The 17960-nt window shown below is 39.0% G+C and overlaps 1 protein-coding gene across 4 annotated transcripts; it reads right to left on the reverse strand.

Moving 5' to 3' along the window:
• Positions 1-637: 637 nt before the first annotated feature.
• Positions 638-17623, reverse strand: LOC103705436 (uncharacterized). 4 transcript variants are annotated; one of them, XM_026803981.4, is made up of 13 exons: positions 17104-17616; positions 9082-9186; positions 8852-8995; positions 8180-8296; positions 6820-6930; positions 5592-5654; positions 5378-5504; positions 3684-3766; positions 3383-3599; positions 2239-2366; positions 1624-1698; positions 1397-1517; positions 638-1111 (listed from the first exon to the last, which is right to left on the reverse strand). In XM_026803981.4, exons 1-13 carry the CDS (start codon positions 17293-17295, stop codon positions 1011-1013), a joined length of 1584 nt encoding a protein of 527 aa, XP_026659782.2. In that variant the 5' UTR covers positions 17296-17616; the 3' UTR covers positions 638-1010. The 4 variants fall into 4 exon arrangements, with proteins under 4 accessions (XP_026659782.2, XP_088572453.1, XP_089785099.1 ...); XM_088716326.2 differs by lacking the exon at positions 638-1111 and having other exon boundaries at positions 1397-1504; positions 17104-17623; XM_088716327.2 differs by lacking the exons at positions 8852-8995; positions 9082-9186 and having other exon boundaries at positions 17104-17619.
• Positions 17624-17960: the final 337 nt, after the last annotated feature.

Genomic DNA, 17960 nt, shown 5'->3' on the forward strand with positions numbered 1-17960 from the left:
CTAGCAATACTGTTTACCATGTCAAGCAAGAGCCGGATAGAAAAAGGTCACTATAAGAGAAAGTAGGGTCATTATGGGAAATTCACTCCATCTAATCAATAAAAGTCCCGTCCCACCATCTCCCCTTCAAGTGAGTACCCAAGCAGCAACTGCAACATCGCAGCACGGCAGCCATTCAACCCCCTCCCTCCTTTTCTCTCTCTACCACCCAAGAGGGGAGAAGAAACCGAGAGGAGAAAACTAAAAGAATCTCCACCCTCCAAGAAGTCCATCTCCAATCCCCCTATCTTTCTTCCGGATGGCCCAGCTGGTTCAGGAGTAATGTGAGGGAGGGAAAACCAAGACCAAAACCAAAAAAGAGAAGGGATGAAAGATAAGAGTGACTTCAGGCGTCTATCAAGCCAACCAAATCCCTCCTCTCTCTCTCTCTCCCCACCCAAAACAAAACTATTGCCCCTCCGCAGGTCAGGAAACTCTCCACCTCTCTTCCATCAAGGGGGAAGACTCGTAGCCAGCCCCTGATCCCGTTTTATATGGGGCCTTTGCTTCTTTTTGGCCAGCCTCCCGGGGCCTTCCATTGGCCCGGGGCCTTAGGCGACCGCCTCGGTCGCCTAGGGCTCGGGCCGGCCCTGGTTCAGAATCTTGCAATCTTAAAATATTCAGGTTACCACGTATAACCTAAAAATCCATTATAAACAAACATAGTTCTAAGTCGTCGGGAAATAAACATAATGTTCCCACAGACAAATTGTGGTGCTCCCACAGTTATACCCAAAATAAATCAGTGTTTCATTAATAACTGTAACAAAAGATGGCATGCAGATTCCAAATAGAGGCACTGAATGGACTGAAAAGCTAGAAACTCCAAATCTTGAATTTCTTATCTGATTATAGTTGTGATAAAGGTTCATTGTCAATTTCTGATGTCTACAACACAAGGCAGATCGCATACTGGGTCTGCTACGTTGCCCCCTACAATGGAAGTTTGGAGTCGGAATCCACTTGATCTACTACAATGAAAGTGCTAATTCTTGGAAGACTTTCCCTCGGTGTTCAAAATTTCTGAACTCATCAAAGCTAGCACAGCCTGGGCTCAAAAGAATAGTATCTCCTGCACAAGATTAAAAGAGAGAGCAAGAGGGAGAGAGAGAGATTAGTTTCTGGTCAAGATAATAAGAGTCCACACTGAAAGTAGTCAAATAACAGAAAAAAAAGGAAATATAAAGGGGAAAACATAACAGGTAGACCTACAGCTAGACAGGCAACTGTCCTAAGTACAGTTTAGTATAAACATCTGGAACAGAAAAGTCCTAGGCAGGGCAATATGTCACTGAATGATACTCATTACAAAGGTAAACTATGAATGCTTATTTTTAACAGCAAGAAGATGACAAACCATGTCTGGCCATGCTTCTTGCACAGTTCACAGCTTCCTCGAGGTTCACAGCTCTAACACAAGGAATACTAAGTCCACCATCACCCAATGTCTTTTGGATCATAGCACCTGAAGATCCAAACTATGAACAATTACCCACATCTTTGTCAGTTTGCCAGCTTATCCATGAACAATTCATTAATTAGATAAAACAATGACAAATGGCTATATATCTGCAGAAAACTTACAGTGATGACACCTCTGTGATGATTAAGAAGCTCAACTAGTTGTTCGAAACCATTGGATCCTTCACTGCTTAAGACCTAAAGAAGCAAAAAAGAATGGAATGTAAGATGTATAGGGAACTCATAGATTCTTCTAATATAAATTTGTAAAACTAATATTGGAGGCTGTAACTTTGATATACTGCAGAACATTGCCGCAATAGACAATTTTCTATTACATGTTGCAAAAAATAAGGATTTTTTAAAAAAATTGGGAACTATGCCATAGAGAGGCAAAGCCACAGGAAACATAATGGAGGTCCAAAATGGGACCAACAGGCAAATCATTCATTTGACTTGGATAGGGGCAAATGACTAATTGAACCATCTACTAGTTGGTTCCCTCCAAAGTTTCCCTCTACAAACAAGGATGCTATTTATTATTTGAACACAATTACCGAATGAACCAAAGCTGGTTCTAGCAGTCTGACTTGTCTAATAAGTTTGCTTTTTCTTGAACATTCAAAATATTTAGGTTTTCACATTCTTTTCCAAAAATCAAAAAAAGAAGAAGAAGTAAAGACTGGTTAATAACTAAGCATGTCCCTTGTTATAAATATGAAAGTGAAATGGAGTTACCTTCGCAAGGCCACCAAGAAGGATGACTGCCTTGTGATCTTTGAGACCCATTAATCCTGTATATGTTGATTCAACATTTGTAGCTTTGCTGTCATCCACCCATGTCACTCCATGAGCATCCATGAAAACTACATTTGAACATCAAAAAAAATATGAAATGATATAGAAGTTTGAATGTAGATCAAACAAGACAGTTTATACCAGTGCAAGTGAATGGTAAAAACCTCTTTGCTAAACATCGCATTTTTTCCCTTTTTCTTTAGAGAATCATATTGCCAGATCTTGACTCACCTAGATCATGACCCAAAATTTGATCCAATTGTCTTCATGAATCAAACAATGATGCTGGCCAGCAACAGATGGGGCTTGTTGTTTATTACATGCATTCCAGTGCATATCATTTATTTAGCCATCATAAAAACTTTTCTAAAAAGGAACAAAAGTAAACCCTTCGAACAAAATATTTTTAATTGGTTTGGGCCTAAGATAACATGCAATATCTAGACTGTTGTGCAGTAAGAAATCATCACAACTGTTGCGATCAACTAGCAACAGAATTCAGCAACTACCCTTCTTGTTTAATTTTATAAAGTTTGTTTACTGAGGCTCTAGAGCTAATTATATTCCTGATTTGGGCATCTAAATTTGTCAATATAGAACTTGTACATCACTCAACAGGCAATGATAGTGAAATAGCCTGTGGATGCATCAACTTTAACATATGCACTAATGGCTTTAAAGCATACATTAGCAGAATAAGGGAAATGATGGTCCTAGTGGCACCAAGTTAATGTTTCTAAATTTTCCTATGCTCCTAGACCAACTTGAAGCGAATGTTTGGAACTTTATAATTGAAGTCAACTTGAAGAGATTCTTGATAATGGGGACTTCATGATGGTTGCATTTAGTTTTCATAAATGCATAATTAAGCAGCTGTAGTAGAGAATTGAAAATCGTGTTGTCAATTATAAACAAGATAGAATTTACTTTAAGAAAAATGGAGTCTAAACAGTTTAGTGCCATATATTTATGTGATCATACATCCATACATATGTACTCGCTCTCACTCTCATCATGCTCCATAATAGCTAGGTACATGATATAATTCAAAGCTTAATCATGACGAAGGATAAAAAATGCTTACCAACTTGCATCCTATGAGGCAAGATGCTTAGGATTTCCACAGTGGAATTGATGGAATCAGTATCAATTCCAACATCCAATCCAAGAACTGAAAATGCAGCCACTGCTGCATTACCATAGTTGTGGGTGCCTATCGCCTTCAGAGATCCCAGTTGAAGACGCGTGACTGATTCAGATGTGGGAATGCTGAGTATTGCAACTTTTGTCTCAATATCTATCTATACAAGGTCACAAATAAATGTTGTGGTCAAGTGGTGGTACGACCAAAAATGCATGAGCCCACTCTAAAAGAGAATGTTTACTTTAATGCCTGGATGATCTCCTATCCAAGCAACATTACACCTGTTTGCGTGACTGCTAAGAGCTTCATTTAAGTAATGATTTCCTGAAACAATTTTTTCCAATACCATCATTCAGCACAATTGGTGGCAAATTGTCACTGAGACAACTACAAGTATGCTATAATTCAAGAGAATGAGTAAAGACATTCAGTTATATCATACTGCAAATGCCAACTTGAAATATGTGTATCATATTTCTGCCTATTTTCATCCTCTGGTTCCTTAGAAACAAGATATTGAAGATTGATTCCATATAACTTTAACCAACTAGCTTTGTCCCAGCTATGTGTGGATGGCTTTAAAGTTAAGGCAAGATTGATCTATATATAAGAACATTCTACAACCAGCTTTTAGCCTGATATCAACCCTCAAGAAGTTGTAACAAATTCCTAGACAAAGCAACTTGGTGCAAGAGAAGCAGTTACATGAAACCTTAAAGGCCAGTTTGCTGCTAGGTGACATAACATTTTGACTATTCAAACTCAGTAACAAGCCTCCAAGGTTCATCTAGATAAGGAATAGTTGAACCAAGGATGGACAACTCAGATTGAAGAGATGCATTACACAACTATAATAGTTCAAGGCCTTCACAAGTACAGTTGAATGTTACTTCACCGGTGTATTTGTAGGTCCACCATTTTGACTATTTAACTTATGGTCATGCAACTGGGTAGCAAGCCTCCAAGGTTCACCTAGAGGAGGAATAGTCGAGCCCAAAAACGGACAACTTAGACTGAAGAGTTGCATTACACAACTATAATAGTTTGAGGCCTTCACAGGCAGTTGAATGTTAGTTTGTCAGTATTTGGGAGGTCTGTACGATGTTACTTCATTGGTTCATGCTCACTTACAAAACACAAAAATGACTAAAAAGCAGCCAAACAATATAGAATAAGGAAATAAATACTACAGCTGTAAATGTAGTCCATCATATAGCTCCTTATTTCAATCTTGGAGACAGAAATGGTTAGGGGAGTTCAATTAAAAAGTCAATCTTTAACCTATACTATAGGGTGACTCAAAAGTCCTACACAACTCTCTTTTATTTTCCTCAGCCTTTATGATAGTGGAAATGATAATCAAACTCTCATCAAAGGAAAGACTCATGATTTTGTGTATCTAATCTTGATGGTTTATGGACAAAAGCCATAAATCTATGATAGAATACGAAAGAGACATTGTAATAGAGCCTAAAATCTGATAGGAAGTTCAAGTTACTGCTTCACATGAGAGTCAAGTACATGAACAAGAAGCATGAACACCCACCTAGACTTCTGACTAGAAGAGAATCAGAGTCATACATACAAGAACAAAGGCTTGTCTTACAAAGGTATGCACTTCTGTCTCCCTTGAACAATTATATTCTCCTCTGGAACAATTATATGCTTCTGCGTCATGGGAATAGACAATCTAACATATGGATAAGCATTGTCTACTGTCAGCATCAAATAAATTGAAAATAAGTTTTAAAAAAATACAAATAGAATCAAATGCAATAATTTTTCCATTTTCACATAAATAGCTAGAGGTTACAAAATTATTTGCTGGAAAATGTCATGGAAAAGGCATTGTCAAAACTTGATCTCAATAAAAGCAACATTATTTTATATTTTTAAAGATCCCAAAATTTCACAGGGGGGTACATATGGGAATACCAACTGGAAGGACTGCAAGTTTGCTATGCTTCATATGAGAAAACAGACGGCATTTCATAGCAGCATAATTCTGCATTGTCTTGTGCCTCTCTAGATGATCAGGGGTGAGGTTTAAAACCACTGCAACCTTTACAGTAATAAAAAAAATATTGAAGAATGATTTGATTATTAGATGCTCATATAAACATAATTGAAATCTCCAAATCCAACTTACTGCAGGAGAAAAGTACTTAATTGGAATTTCCATCTGATAGCTGCTAACCTCCACCACAGCTACCTATGAATATGAAACTGTATAAGTTAAAACTAATCAGAAGAAGAAATCCGAGAAGATGTTTGAGCACTAGATTTAAGTAAAAGGGAGGCATTTGAGGTACTCTTCAAAAATAAGAAGTTCCAAATCAACTGAACTTAGCAGGCCAAATAAAACTAGTGCTGCTGTTTTCTACTTCTTAGTTAAAGATGGGCATCCTGGTGCACAAGGCTCATGTCACTGCAAGGTCTAGGAAGGGTCGGATGTATGCCGGCTTAGCCCGACACACGGAAAGGCTGCTTTCGTGTTTTAAACCTGTGACACCAAAGTCATCTACAGAGCAACCTTATCGTTCTGCCAAGGCTCATCCTCAAGGCTATCACCTAGTTATGGTTCCGACAATCCTGGGTCCTAGGAGAGGTGGATTAGGGACATACCTAATCTTGACATTTTTTAACATAGTGGCTGCCCCAGGACATGAACCCGTGCCATTGCACTTGTCGGCCCAAGCCTTTTACTATTGCACCAAGCTATGGCCCCTTAGTTATGTTGGCAAAAGTACAACAAGAGAATGAGAAGATATATATTATAGGTCCAAAAGTCTAATAACCTATTAACAACTAACTAGTCTAAAACAACCATTAGACATGACAAATAACCGTCCACTTACTTTAAACTAACAACTTTCTTTGAACTATCATGGATTGGACACTAAAAGACAATGAGGATGCAGAAAATTAGCTAGAATCCAAACAGAAGTACCCAAGGAACTGCCAATAGGCCTCCTCACAAGGGTTTGTGAGTCAGCGTTTCCCAAGTTCACCTTGTTTGCTTAAAGTGTAAAAATCACCAAACCATTAACACTTCTGTATGCCATCACTCTCAAGATCAATATGATTAGCAATGATTCCTAGCCAAAAAAAAAAAAATTTTTAGTCATTTGAACTACAGTCCTTCCTCATGGCTCTCATGCAAAAGCAACACATGAAGTTTAACAGACAAGAAATTCATATGGTTGGCAAAACATAGACAAAAGACTGCATTGTATGATAGCCCCATATGGACTAGAAAATAGATCTCTGAGCACAGAACCATCGGCAAAGCATTTATATGTTATTTGTGAACACAATATGTCTTTAATTACAAGAATTCCAATGATTATGTTCTATCAAGGGAGAAAGATATTTGCCTGACATATGTCCCTTCCTGAAGATGATTGTAAGCACTGAATGGCAGCATCTGAGAGTGGCCTTCCAAGGTTTCCTCCAACAAAGGTTTCAATGCCCAAATGATGAAGCATCTGCATCCAGTATAGGCCAATATAATAAGTAATCAACTGTATTTGGATATCAACCCAGCTCATGGCAGAAAAAGTTTATGAAACGATAACTTAACTGCACAAGAATCAGCATACATATATCTTTGTATGACAGAAAAAGTTGAACCAAAATTTTTGTTTGACAAAACTAGCAGGGTAAATCTTGGTTATATCCTTTGTTGATGTTCATAACAGATTTGTGGTTCCTGTGAATATCATGCATATTCATATAAACACAAACTGCAATGAGATAAAGATTACGTGAGGAGGGGGGGAGGGGGGGAGGGAGGGAGGGAGGGAGAGAGAGAGAGGGAGGGCGTGAGAGAGAGAGAGAGAGAGAGAGAGAGTTTGATATTTGGCAGCTGCCATGAAACTCAAGAATTTCAATGAACTTTTAGTTATCCAGAGTGGACAAATTCATTTCCCTGAATAGTTATATAAGAACATTATACCTAGCCTTATACTACAAGAAAGCCTTTTTCCATTCACAACCAGATCCTAGATTAGATCCTAACTGCCTAAAAAAAGGGAATCTCAGTGCACAATATATATATATATATACTCGAAAATTTCAATGAACTTTCAATTATTCAGTTGACCAAATCATTTTCCATAATAGTTATATAAGAACATTACACCCTAGCCCTATACTTCAAGAAATCCCTTTTCCATTCACAACCAAATCCTAGTTTGGATCTCAACTGTCTGAAAAAGGGGCATTCCATGCACGAGGCTCTTGCCACTACATGGTCTAGGAAGGGTCAGATATATGCAACCTTACACCCAGGTCACAATGGAGCAACCTTACCATTATGCCAAGACTCGCCCTCATCTTAACTGTCCAACTTACACACACACACACAGACACACACACACACACAGAGAGAGAGAGAGAGAGAGAGATGATGCCACATTTGGCAATTACCTAAGAAAGTAGAGTTTACTCTACAACAAGTATAGCATCCAATGTTTTCCAATTTTAATGAAAGGTTGGTAGCAATAATATCAAAATATTAGCTCCTATTCTATTCTAACATGGTTAATGAAGCAAATATCCATAGAAACATAATTTGGGTATATAACTTTTAGTCATTCTAATTGGAAGATGATAATACCCACCCTTCAAAATTTTTCTTTGGCCAGAAAACATAGAATCTGTTAGAAGATTTTGCAAGAAGTGGTCAATGGGGAAAACTCTCAGTCCTTGGAGAGGATAAGAAGATCTAGTTACCTGTCCAGCAAAAGAAGTCACAGTGGATTTCCCATTTGTGCCAGTCACTGCCAAAACTTTGATATTTTGAGGCAACACTTCCGCGGCAAAGTCCAACTCCGACATCACTTGCCATCCCTGCAATTTCACATTAGCAAAGCAACCTCCTTTTAGCAACAATAGTATGTTTAAGAGATGGAATAATCCATATCTGATAGATTAAGTAAACAAATATTGTTTAGTCAGTGAAACATCATAATCTGCCTCTAACTTTTCAGATTGTAAAAATTTCAAATGAACATGTGACATCCTATTGACCCGGGTTCGTTTTAAGAATTCCAGTCCATATTTTTCCTATGAAGGTTGAATCCTTAGAAAATGCAAGCTTCTTTAAATGAAGTCCAATGTAACAGTGGTGGTGGATATTAGTCAGAGTCATAATTCACATAGGAATGTATTTAAGTATGTAGAAAAGGTTTATTTCAAGCAACAAAAATTACGACATGATATGGTGAATTTGGTAAATTGTCGACACGCAGGATGCTCTCTCTATCTTTCTCTCTCTGTGCAGTGAAAACACCGGATGCATATTGAGATGCCAAAAGTAGACTAAACAACATCTTCAGTAACAGGCACAAACAACATCAAAAACAACAAGAACAGAAAGGAAAAGGGTTGGTCAGGAGAACATACAGAGTGCAGCAAATTAGAAAGACCATACTCCTCAAGAGGAACTCCAGGAGAAACAACTATCCTGTCTGCGCTTTCTAAAAGCATATCATTACAATAACCAAGATTTGTTTGCAAATCAGCATATTCCGCAAATAGAGGATCGTTCTGGAACCATAAAAAATCATGGTCATTAAAGAGGTTTAAATAAAAAGAACAGTCTTTTCTGATAATCCAATCATAATTAGACATACTTCTAAAGGGACCAACTCTTCATTCTTATCAATGGCAAGAACACAAGCACCTCTAGCAAGAGCAAGCCTTGCTGCAGCCCTCCCAGATGCCCCTAGGCCTACAACCTGCCAAAACATTACAAAAATGAACAAAAGAAACCAGAGTGGCAACAAAAACTGCTTAAACAGAGCTGCATGCCTGCACCAAAGTATACATATATCATGTAGGTCCAATACCAGTTGAACATCACTCATGAACAGTCCAGCTTGGTGTTCATATATCACTATTCCTTTTCTAATCTCAGGTGAGTTACGTAGTCAGTTTTGATTTCTTTCAGCAACAGCCTATGTAAATGCCGTAACAACCGTCATTCATCATTGATTGCCAAAAAGTCTGGTCTGCAGAATCTGAGATTAATAAGATTTAGATTTGCCTATGCTTCACTCCCATGTTTACAAATTCGGAGTTATAAGCAAGAAACTACAGGCAATATTAAGGTTGTTGGGTTTTGACCCACATGACCACATCGTGGTCAGTTACGATCCCGTGAGAAGTGGAGGCATTATCCTTGATGGTAGGATAACATAACGGGTCTCACCCTCTGCCTAGATAGGGAACACTGCATCGGTCTCCATCACCGGGTGTTCGAACAGGGGCCAAGAGGGAGATACGAACTAAGGACTTGATCATCCTGAAAACAATGGATCCAGGTACGCTTCCTTTATAGGAAGACTGGTTCATGATCCTATTTATAGATGTTCTTACATGTGGTATCAGAGCCTGGTTCATCCTAGAACCAGATCACAGTGAAAGGGTAGATCACAGGGACAAGGCAATGATCGTTTTGGCCAGCATAGAGGCGATCTGATCATCGCCATGTTGACCGGCCGTCACTGGGATGCCGGGATACTGTGCCGAGAGTCGACCATTGCGTTGTCCCTGGATGGCTTTGGCACCATAGAGGCGATCTCATCACCTTCTGGCCCTTTGATAAAGGAGGGGGCAGCCAACACTGGTGCTTTGACCCTGCTGACGCCGGATCTGGCCGGCATATGTCGCCGTGAGCCATAAGAGGATCCGGCGTAGACGCCGGCCATGGTCTCCCTCCCACTCCTAAAAAAAAAAAAAGGGACGGGTCGGAAGATAAAACTCACCGGATGATCGCCGTCGGTCGGCGTATTCCTGCGGGTGACGCCGTCGGGCGGCGTTTCGTCCGGCGTCGGGCCCATCCCGGTGGCGCCGTCGGGCGGCACTTCGTCCGGCGGCATGATCGCCGCCCGCCTCTCCTAAGGGCCGACGGGCTGGGTTCGGCGGAACCCTAGCCCGCCGGCGTTGCCCCTGCTGGCGTGCGACCGCCGGTGGGCTCGCCTCCGGGCGGCGAGTCCACCGGAAGGAGGCGGCGCGCTCGTCGCCCGGCGACCGGAGGCTGGCGGGCTGGGTTCGGCGGAACCCTAGCCCGCCGCTAAAAGAGGAGGAAGACGGGTCGGGATCGACCCGTCTTCAGTTCTTTTTTAAAAAAAAAAAAAATATTAAATTATTCATAACGGGTCCGGGTTTTGAGTTTTAACCCGAACCCGTAATCGTTAACCCGCTGCATTTAAAAGGGCATAACAGGCATAATGGGTTCGGGTTTTTTTTTTTTTGGGTTTCGATCCGAAACCCGAATTCGTTTAGCCAATAGAAGGGAAATTTTCCGTTAAGCCCTTATGAAACATTTTATTTTTTCATACAGCCCTCCCGGGGATGTTAAAAGAATGAAATGTTTCTGTTTAAGTCCCTGTGAAACATTCTATTTATACTAAAGTCTTAGAGGGCTGTTACAAAATGAAAATATTTCTATTAAGTCCCTGTAAAGTATTTTATTTATACTGAAATCCCTAGAGGCCTGTTAAAAGATGAAATTGTTTCTGTTAAGCCCCTGTGAAATATTTTATTTATGCTGACATCCTTCCAGGGCTGTAAGAAACAAAATATGTTAATTTAGTCCCTGTAAAGCATATCATTTATGCAGAGGTCCTCAAAATATGTTAATTTAGTCCCTGTAAAACATATTATTTATGCAGAGGTCCTTGTAGGATAATGTGATAAAAAAAAATAATAATAATAATAAAAAAAAAATTGTCATTTATTTTACATTTTAATATACTTGATAGCATGATATGACACATGTACTGATTGTGTAGATTTGTAAAATATTAAATACATGTTTTATTTTAATTTGTCATATTATGAATTGTCAATTATGTGCAATGTTATTATTTTAATTTGATGTCTATATTATGATATAGTTTGGTAGTTGCCAAAGTAACCCAACTAGAATGTTTAATAGACATCAAGTCATCAAATACTCTAATCCCAGGTATTAAGATAATGACTTTGCAAATTATGACTTACAGTTTTTCAATCATGAGATATTATGGATTGGCCCAAAGGTGCACCACTTTCAAATGATTGATTTGCTGAGTTAGGATAATTAATGAGTATCCTTGATTTAATAGGTATTGGATGCTCAAAGGCAACAGACCTATTTAAATTTTGGACCTATATCATTAATTATTCCTAGGTGAATTGGGAATCACCATAATAGTAATTTAGTGTTTCATAATTACTACCCAAAGGTGTATTATGGTAATACTGTTTATGTTATTCATCATTATTGCTAACTCAAAGTGTTAATATTGTAAGCATTTTCTTATTGTTAATTTTCTTATTGCAGTATCTATTCCTGTTTCGCTTCATTCGCAAGCTTCATCTGTTACGATCTTTAATGGAACTAATTTCTCAGAATGGAATGAACAAGTCCAGTTTCACCTAGGTGTTCTGGATCTTGATTTAGCACTCCGATCTGAGAAACCGGCTGACATTACTGATTTGAGCAGCTCGGAAGAAAGGTCTTTTTATAAGACTTGGGAAAGATCGAACAGATTGAGCATTATGTTTATGCGGATGAGTATAGCGAACAATATCAAGTCAACGCTTCCTGAATGTGACAGTGCTCAAGCATTATTGAAAACTGTGGAAGAACGTTTTCGATCTGCTGATAAGTCTCTGGCTGGGACATTAATGGCTAAACTTACCACCATGAAATTTGATGGTACTTGTGGGATGCATGAGCATATCCTTGAAATGACAAATATAGCTGCTAAGCTGAAGGCTCTTGGGATGGATGTGAATGAATCCTTTTTAGTTCAATTTATTTTGAACTCCTTGCCTCCTCAATTTGGATCATTTCAAATTCACTATAACACTATTAAGGATAAGTGGAATGTGAATGAATTGACCAGTATGCTTGTTCAAGAGGAGACAAGACTTAAGCAACAAGGATATCATTCTGTCAATCTTGTAAGTCATGGAGCCAAGAAGAAATGGAAGAAGCCAAGAAAGGGCATGAAGAGTGGACCATCCAAGGGTAAAGAGCCTCATCATGATACCGAGGTTCATAAGAAGAAACAAAACAAAGATAGATGCCATTTCTGCAAAAAATTGGGACACTATCAAAAGGACTGCCATAAACGCAAGGCATGGTTTGAAAAGAAAAGTAAGCCTTTGGCTTATGTATGTTTTGAATCAAACCTTACTGAAGTTCCTTCTAATACTTGGTGGTTTGACTCAGGTTCTAATGTTCATGTTTCAAATACGATGCAGGGATTCCTTACAACCCAGATGCAAGATCCAAATGAGAGTTTTATCGTTTTGGGGAATGGAGTTAGAGTTCCTGTAACAGCTGTTGGAACCTATCGTTTGCTTTTAAATACTGGTTGTCATTTAGATTTGCTTCAGACTCTTTATGTTCCTTCTATTTCTAGAAATTTAATTTCTGTTTCTAAACTTGATGTTAAAGGATATTTCTTTAAAATTGGGAATGATAGTTTGCGTCTTTTCAAAGACAATGTCTTTCTTGGTTCTGGTGTTTTGTGTGATGGTTTATATAAAGTAAATCTTGATAATCATTTTGCTGAAACTCTTATGACCTTGCATCGTAATGTTGGAATTAAACGAAACATGATAAATGAAAAATCTTCTAACTTGTGGCATAAAAGATTGGGTCATATATCCAAAGAAAGATTAGAGAGATTAGTAAAGGATGGGATTTTGTCAAACTTAGACTTTACTGATCTCGGTATGTGTGTAGACTGCATTAAGGGAAAGCAAACCAAACACACAAAGAAAGTTGCCACAAGAAGTGAAGAACTTCTTGAAATTATCCATACAGACATTTGTGGGCCTTTTGACTCCCCATCATTTGGTGGAGAGAAGTATTTTATCACCTTTATTGATGATTTTTCACGTTATGGTTATGTCTATTTGTTGCATGAAAAATCTCAGGCAGTGGATGTCCTAGAGGTATACATTACTGAGGTTGAAAGACAATTAGATAGAAAGGTGAAAATTGTCAGGTCTGATAGAGGTGGTGAATATTATGGTAGGTATGATGAAACAGGACAACACCCTGGCCCATTTGCTAAACTCTTAGAAAAGCATGGCATACGTGCTCAATACACTATGCCAGGAACGCCACAGCAGAATGGAGTAGATGAAAGGCGTAATCGTACACTTATGGATATGGTTAGGAGTATGTTAAGTAATTTTCCGTTACCCATATCGTTGTGGATGGAAGCCCTTAAGACCGCTGTATACATATTAAACCGGGTTCCTAGTAAGGCAGTTCCAAAAACTCCTTTTGAGTTATGGACAGGAAGGAAACCGAGTTTAAGACACCTGCATGTTTGGGGTTGTCCGGCGGAGGCCAGAATTTATAATCCACATGAAAAGAAATTGGATTTTAGAACGATTAGTGGATACTTTATAGGTTATCCCGAAAAATCCAAAGGGTATAGGATTTACTGTCCTAACCATAGTACAAGAATTATAGAGACCGGTAATGTCAAATTCATTGAGAATGGTGAAACCAGTGGGAGTGATAAACTACAAAATGTGAAAATTCAAGAAGTTAGGGTGCAAGTCCCTTTACCCATGACTTCTAAGAAAATTGTTGTTCCTACAATTGTCACACAGTTTAATAACAATGAACAACAAATTAATGATCAAACACTCCATAATGAAGTTATCACCACTGAACAAGTTGTAGAGGAACCACAAGGGATGACATTAAGGAGATCTCAAAGAGAAAGAAGATCTGCCATTCCAAATGATTATATGGTTTATCTACAAGAATTTGATTTTGATATAGGGACAAGAAAAGATCCGGTTTCTTTTAAACAAGCCATAGAAAGTGTTGATTCTACTAAATGGATTGATGCCATGGAAGATGAGTTGAAATCAATGGATCAGAATGAAGTCTGGGATGTCGTTGATTTGCCCGAAGGTTGTAAAACAGTTGGGTGTAAGTGGGTCTTTAAGACCAAGCTCGACTCAAAGGGTAATGTTGAACGACATAAAGCCAGACTGGTGGCCAAAGGTTTCACTCAGAAAGGAGGCATTGATTATAAAGAGACCTTTTCTCCTGTATCTAAAAAGGACTTATTTAGAATTATTATGGCTTTGGTTGCACATTATGATTTAGAATTGCACCAAATGGATGTAAAAACTGCTTTTCTAAATGGAAGTTTAGATGAAGAAGTCTATATGGACCAGCCCGAAGGTTTTCCATTAAAGGGAAAAGAACACATGGTTTGCAAATTAAAGAAGTCAATATATGGTCTTAAACAAGCTTTCCGACAATGGTATCGCAAGTTCAATGATACCATCATTTCCTTCGGTTTTAAGGAAAACACTGTTGATCGGTGTATATACCTGAAGGTCAGTGGGAGCAAGTTTATCTTTTTGGTCCTATATGTTGATGATATATTGCTTGCCAGTAGTGATCTTGGCTTATTGTATGAAACTAAGGTTTTTCTCTCAAAGAACTTTGAAATGAAAGATATGAATGAGGCAACCTACGTGATAGGCATTGAAATATTTCGTGATCGATCACGTGGATTGTTAGGGTTGTCTCAAAAGGCATATATAGACAGAGTTCTAGAGAGATTTGGTATGGAGAACTGTTCAGCCAGTGTTGTTCCAATTCAGAAAGGGGATAAATTTAGTCTCATGCAATGCCCACAGAATGAATTGGAACGTAAGCAGATGGAAAATATACCTTATGCTTCTGCAGTTGGTAGCTTGATGTACGCTCAGACCTGTACCAGACCGGACATCAGTTTTGCAGTTGGAATGCTAGGAAGATACCAAAGTAATCCAGGGATGGATCACTGGAAAGCTGCAAAGAAGGTGATGAGATACTTGCAAGGAACAAAGAATTACATGCTTACATATAGAAAGTCAGATAGCCTTGAGGTGATTGGCTATTCGGATTCAGACTTTGCTGGATGTGTGGATAGTAGAAAGTCAACGTTTGGCTATTTGTTCCTATTAGCTGGAGGAGCAATCTCATGGAAAAGTGCCAAACAGACAAGCACTGCTTCGTCCACCATGGAAGCAGAATTTGTGGCATGCTTTGAGGCCACGGTTCATAGTTTGTGGCTGCGTAACTTCATCTCGGGACTTGGGATTGTCGACTCTATTGCCAGGCCGCTGAGAATCTTTTGTGACAATACTGCAGCCGTCCATTTCTCCAGAAACGACAAATATTCTAATGGTGCCAAGCACATCGAACTTAAATATTTTGTTGTCAAGGAGGAAGTTCAGAAACAAAATGTGTCTATAGAAAATATGAGGACAGAGCTCATGATTGCAGATCCTTTGACAAAAGGTTTACAACCGAAGACTTTTAAAGAGCATGTTGAAAGAATGGGTCTTAGTTATAATCCATGATATTAGTTGAGGATTGTATTATGTTTATTTCTTTGACACTTAGATATAATTGATTATGTTTCTGATTTTCCTGTTCTTCAAATATATGTACATGTATGGGTTTGAATGTATGATTACAGGAATTGTCTTTGACAAAGACATAATGTTTGACTATTAAAGATACTTCTCATTTATGGACTATGATTAAATAATTTGCTAGTGTTGTAGTACTTGGAAGGAACTATGTCATTATATTGATATGGAACCGCCTTGACTCGCATTAGTAAGCTGTTTAATTATGGTATTATGATGACCCAACTGACTATGGATTAGAATGATGCGCGCCTAATGTTTATATCATTTCTAACCAAAGTATGGTCATATGGGTCAAGTGGGAGAATGTTGGGTTTTGACCCACATGACCACATCGTGGTCAGTTACGATCCCGTGAGAAGTGGAGGCATTATCCTTGATGGTAGGATAACATAACGGGTCTCACCCTCTGCCTAGATAGGGAACACTGCATCGGTCTCCATCACCGGGTGTTCGAACAGGGGCCAAGAGGGAGATACGAACTAAGGACTTGATCATCCTGAAAACAATGGATCCAGGTACGCTTCCTTTATTTGAAGACTGGTTCATGATCCTATTTATAGATGTTCTTACAAAGGTACCACATCATTCTACCAGCATTGGACTGAAAGAGCCTGGTTCAATAAAATAACACTAAACCAGCCAGTTAGTTGCGCCCTACCCTCTCCATTCTACATAGTTTCCATCTCCAATTAGGAACAATGCCTATGGATAAGTTTCTTAGATTGAAATTGCTCGACAAAATAAAAATAATTTTTAAGTGAAAATGGATGGCAGCTACGATGCCATCCTGCTACGAATCTATATATAGATAAACGAGAAGAAGAAAAAAAAAGAACAAGTAAAAACGTATAGCTTTCCCAAGAAATAAATAATGAGACTAAATATTGCTCATACTACAAACATTAAACACAGTAGAATGGTCCCTATACATCCTAAAAACCACTTCCTCACACAGGACTCAATCTTTTCATTGAATTTCACTAAATCTTGATCGATCCTATGATAGATAGACTGAAATTGCATTAAATTAGAAAGAAGCGCAACACCGGTACTATGTGGCTCCTGTGAATGAATAGCTGCTAATCAGTGCAAGAGACTGAACCAGATCAGTAGAACTCCCGCATTCTGTTTCTAAAAATTTATTTTTTTTAAAAAAAAAAAGAACAAGAATCCAGATGAGTGGGGAGACTGACCGCAACTCTCTGACCCTTGAGGTCTTCGACGGAGGACCGAACCCGGCGGAAGGCGGAAGCCGGGGGGGAGCTCGGGATCTGTGCTTGGGCTAGGCTAAGGGAGAGGAATGAGGCTCCCATCTCGGCGGAAGGCTTCGTGGCTGTTAGAAAACTATAATATAACAACCCAGGAAGCGAAGGAAAACAGATCATAAGCGAACGAACGGAGCGCCAGGCGAGGGATGAAAGAAGACAGAGGTCTCCTTGCCGCCATGTTTTCCGTTTCTTTCACCTGTAAAGAGTGGTTTGGAAATGGGAATGCAAGCGCTCCAGCCTACAGGAGAAGGCCCACCTGGCTAGGTTGTTCTTCTGGGCCGAAGAAAGCTTGGGCTTTAGCCTAAACTTGATTAGAGTTGGGCTGGGTTACTTGATATTATGGATTCCCAGCATTATATCTAGGGTTCGGGTTGTATCTTTTGCACGAAAGAATGATTCCCGCAACATCAACTATTGGGTCATGCAATAGCTACTCTAAGATCTGTGCAGATAGATAAAAGAAAAAAATTGAACTACTTCAAAATATGTGCAAGATGTATCCAATGGTTGGCATCGCGAAAGAAGATTTATGATTCTTTAACCTAAACACGACTTGCCTTTTTGAAGGTGTAGGATACTTTAAAATGATGAAGACTAGCCTTGTAGAGCACTAGAAATATCCCTTACAGTAATCAAAGAGGGGGACCATCTAACCAAACATCAATGGCCTGAATGGTAGTTGACTGTAGCCTCATCCTACTTGTCCATAGTTGTGCCGGTGAGACTATCTAATCATGTAAACTTGTAGCACCAACCAACAAAATGCAGATGCCACGGTCACC

Source organism: Phoenix dactylifera, chromosome 2, assembly GCF_051530095.1.
Source record: "Phoenix dactylifera cultivar Ajwa chromosome 2, Ajwa_hap1_PhDact_Kaust_v1.1, whole genome shotgun sequence".
In the NCBI taxonomy this organism is placed as follows: domain Eukaryota; kingdom Viridiplantae; phylum Streptophyta; class Magnoliopsida; order Arecales; family Arecaceae; genus Phoenix; species Phoenix dactylifera.